This window comes from Rhinoderma darwinii, chromosome 3, assembly GCF_050947455.1.
Source record: "Rhinoderma darwinii isolate aRhiDar2 chromosome 3, aRhiDar2.hap1, whole genome shotgun sequence".
Classification (NCBI taxonomy): Eukaryota; Metazoa; Chordata; class Amphibia; order Anura; family Rhinodermatidae; genus Rhinoderma; species Rhinoderma darwinii.
Genome location: NC_134689.1, coordinates 10877451 through 10880999, shown reverse-complemented (window position 1 = coordinate 10880999; position 3549 = coordinate 10877451). Strand labels below are relative to the sequence as shown.

Below are 3549 nucleotides of genomic sequence, written 5' to 3'. Positions count from 1 at the left end.
AGAGTGTATGGTGCTGCGCCTGGTAAATAGAGAAGTCAGCTGATCTGATATGATAGCTAAGGATCGGCCATCAATATTATAGTCCCGGCGGAACCCACAACCCACGACCTTGTTTCCCATGGGGAGACAGTGAGGTTATATTGCGGTAATGCCACAATTTTACTGTGACTCGTCTGGCTTTTTTTACTTGTGGTTTTGCTGAAATATTAGTAACAAAAAAAATTAAAATAAGTAAATTCTGAATTATTGACTGCTGAAGTGAAAAAATATTTTTAGTCCGGGCATTTACTTTTCGTTTTCCTTCTTGTACATACATTATCAAGCATACCTGCAAATCGAAGCCACACAATCAACAGGTTTTTGCACATTTAACCCTTAGGGTATGTGCACACACACTAATTACGTCCGTAATTGACGGACGTATTTCGGCCGGAAGTCCCGGACGAACACAGTGCAGACAAATCGGTTGAGGTCCGACGGCTCTCTTACCAACAACAGGTTCCCAACGGGTACCTTTTTCCACTGGTGACAGATTTTAAAGAGAATGTGTCAAAAAATTGCCTATTGTTTAAATAAACATTTTATGTTAAACATATTTTCTATGAATTTTGTCATTATCTATAATAAAAAATAATCTAAAATCTTGCATTTTCATAAACTGATCCTTCCTGTTCTGTAGAGATCACTTCTCAGCACCATCTCGTTATCATCACAGGCAGAATTACACTGACAAGTAACACCTATATATAGATAACACAGGATCCATTATTCATAATAGACTGATCCTTCCTGTTCTGTAGAGATCACTCCTGAGCATCATCTCATTATCACATGCAGGTAACAACACTATTTACCATTCATAATAGACTGACCCTTCCTGTTCATTATAGATCACTTCTAATCAGTCATCTCCTTATAATCACAGACAGGATACACTGACAGGTAACACCTCTATATAGATAACACAGGATCCACCAATGACAATAGGTGAGGACATAGCTCCTCCCCTACTTCTCACAGCACAGTGACCTCTGCACAGGTCACAGAGCATGCCCACACCAGTCTCCCATAGAAGTGAATGGGTCCCCTCCTTTACAGGTTCCCATAATCCATGTGGCTGCTGTAAAGCATATTTCTAAAAGCGGTTAACAGCAGCTCATGCATGATGGCCGCCAACATGATTATGTACAGAAAGTAAAATGAAAAAAAAAATCAAAAAATAAAAATAGATCAGAAAAAAAAGATTATACTATCTAGTTTTAATTATGAGAAAAAATAAATAAATATATATATATATATATATATATATATATATATATATATATATATGACACTTTCCCTTTAAGACATGTAGTCTGATTCCTAGGACCCCCACCGATCAGTAGTGATGGGGCTGAGACTGGGCCATCAATGCAATGGAGAGTACTGAAGCTCCCAGACGTCCACATCTCCTTTTGATCTCAATGAAGGACTGTACGGACTGTGGCGAGATGGAGACGGGGCGACAGGACCGCGACCAATGTAACATCATAGATCTCTAATTTGGGATCAGCCCATCTTTAATGCGGATGTACATCAATGATCGGGGGAGGGGATCTTGCATCCAAGGTCGGCCTTACATTGGATGGTGCTCTGTGCAGTACTTTCTGTTGGTGCCCCCTCTGTGCAGGTCAAACACCCCCAACTACCTTCCATGCTGGCATTTTACATAGGCGGAATCTGCCAATCTTGAGGAATTTCTGGATTACTGGATGCCAGATTAAAAGAATTTGACTATATAAATAACTATACACAGTATTTATCCATCTGTCCTTCTATTCTGTTGTCGGGGTTGAGAATGAAATGTTATCCCCCACTCTTAAATACTCCCGTGGCACCTCCTGAGCCACTACCCTCTAGACAAATAAAAGCCAGTCCTTTAGTAATGCCAGCCGGAAATAGTAGCCGTCCTGCCAGGAGTCTCACTGGGTGAAATGCAGAGAAGGGCAACCTTGCAGTTAGAAGGGTGCCCCCTGCAGGGCGTTGTCTTTGGCTGATGAGACCAGTGACCAGCACCACCCACAATACCCAGTCCTGGGGACAAACCGGTCATTCCCCACCCATGTGGATGTAGGAGCTACACGAGCAGCATGCCATGCCAAGAAGGGGGTGTGGTTTAAATTAAGTGGGAGTGGCTAGATCAGAGTGGCATAATACATCAGTACCCGATGCAACGCCGCACCGTGCCAAAATACTGCGGAATACTGTACAATATCTGAATACAGGCAAAACAGGACAAGGCCACAATGTATAGTCCAGTAAATACTCCATAGTAACGATCATGAAAACAGGCAGGACAACTTTCCAAGAGGAAATTCAGAAGAAACGCTCCGATTGTGAAAAATATATCAGAGCGGTCATCCAATCAGCATACAATTACTATATGTACAGCGTGATGTGACGGATAGTGGCCCAGTGTGTATACAGCTTATTATATACATACACAGTCATATATAGCCATCATTATGTACAGTGAACATTAGATTATATACAGTTATCCTCCTACTACACATTATATACAGTCATCATTCTACTCTACATACATTATATACAGTCATCATTCTACTCTACATTACAGTCATAACACTACACATACATTATATACAGGCATCATTCCACTACATACATTATATACAGTCATACTATACCTTACATACAGTCATCATTCTACTATACATTATATACAGTCATCATTCTACTATACATTATATACAGTCATCATTCTACTATAGATACATTATATACAGTCACCATTATACATGCAATCATTATAATACACAGCCATCGTTATAATATACAGTATTTTGGACACATTTCCCGCAGCTCATTACCGCTCCTGGGATCGAATGTGACCACGAACACCGCCACGATGTGATCATCCTCCAGCTGGGGCAGGGGGCACAGCTCCCCCGGCGGTGTACGGCTCCAGCTAGCCCCATAACCCCGAGGCCACTTTTCTCCCTGCTCTCCCTCCGGGACAGGACTAACCCCCGGCGCCTCGGCCCAGTCCAGAAGCGGAGCCCGGTCCGTCCGCCCGGCCATTCCGCTGAGAGCTGTCAGCAGCCCCGGGCACCGGAAGTGAACGGGAGGAGCCAACCACCTGTGAAACCGCTCTATCTCCCAGCTTGTACGGGGGGAGATAGACAACTTTCACAACTAACGTCACTTCCGGCGAGGACCACAACAGCTGTTGTGCCCAGAGCTGCCTGTTATTGAGAGACACAAAGGGGTTTGTATGAGTCCTGACAACTGGGGCATTGTGTCTGCCGGCCCCCCCATGTACTGACTGCACCCCAGATCTGTGTATACCCAGCAACATGGAGGAAAGGGGTGTCCTCCTTCTCCCAGACATGGTCCCTGTGATAAATTATTCATGAGGCCATAAAAAACAGCAGCACCTCACTGGGAACCTGGCACACACTGATAATAACATCTACAATACACCTGCCGCAGCCTCTGCCATCTACATGGATTATATGTCAATTCTACATTGCGCAAATTGGCATTAAA

The 3549-nt window shown here is 43.4% G+C and overlaps 1 protein-coding gene across 1 annotated transcript in view; it reads right to left on the bottom strand.

Moving 5' to 3' along the window:
- The window catches only part of DENND11 (DENN domain containing 11), an 18801-nt gene extending 15655 nt beyond the window's left edge, over positions 1 to 3146 (bottom strand). The window contains exon 1 of the mRNA XM_075855887.1: positions 2871 to 3146. Within this exon, the coding sequence (XP_075712002.1) occupies positions 2871 to 3081 (211 nt within the window). The 5' untranslated portion in view covers positions 3082 to 3146. The remainder of the gene's footprint in view (positions 1 to 2870) is intronic.
- Between the last annotated feature and the right edge of the window lie 403 nt (positions 3147 to 3549).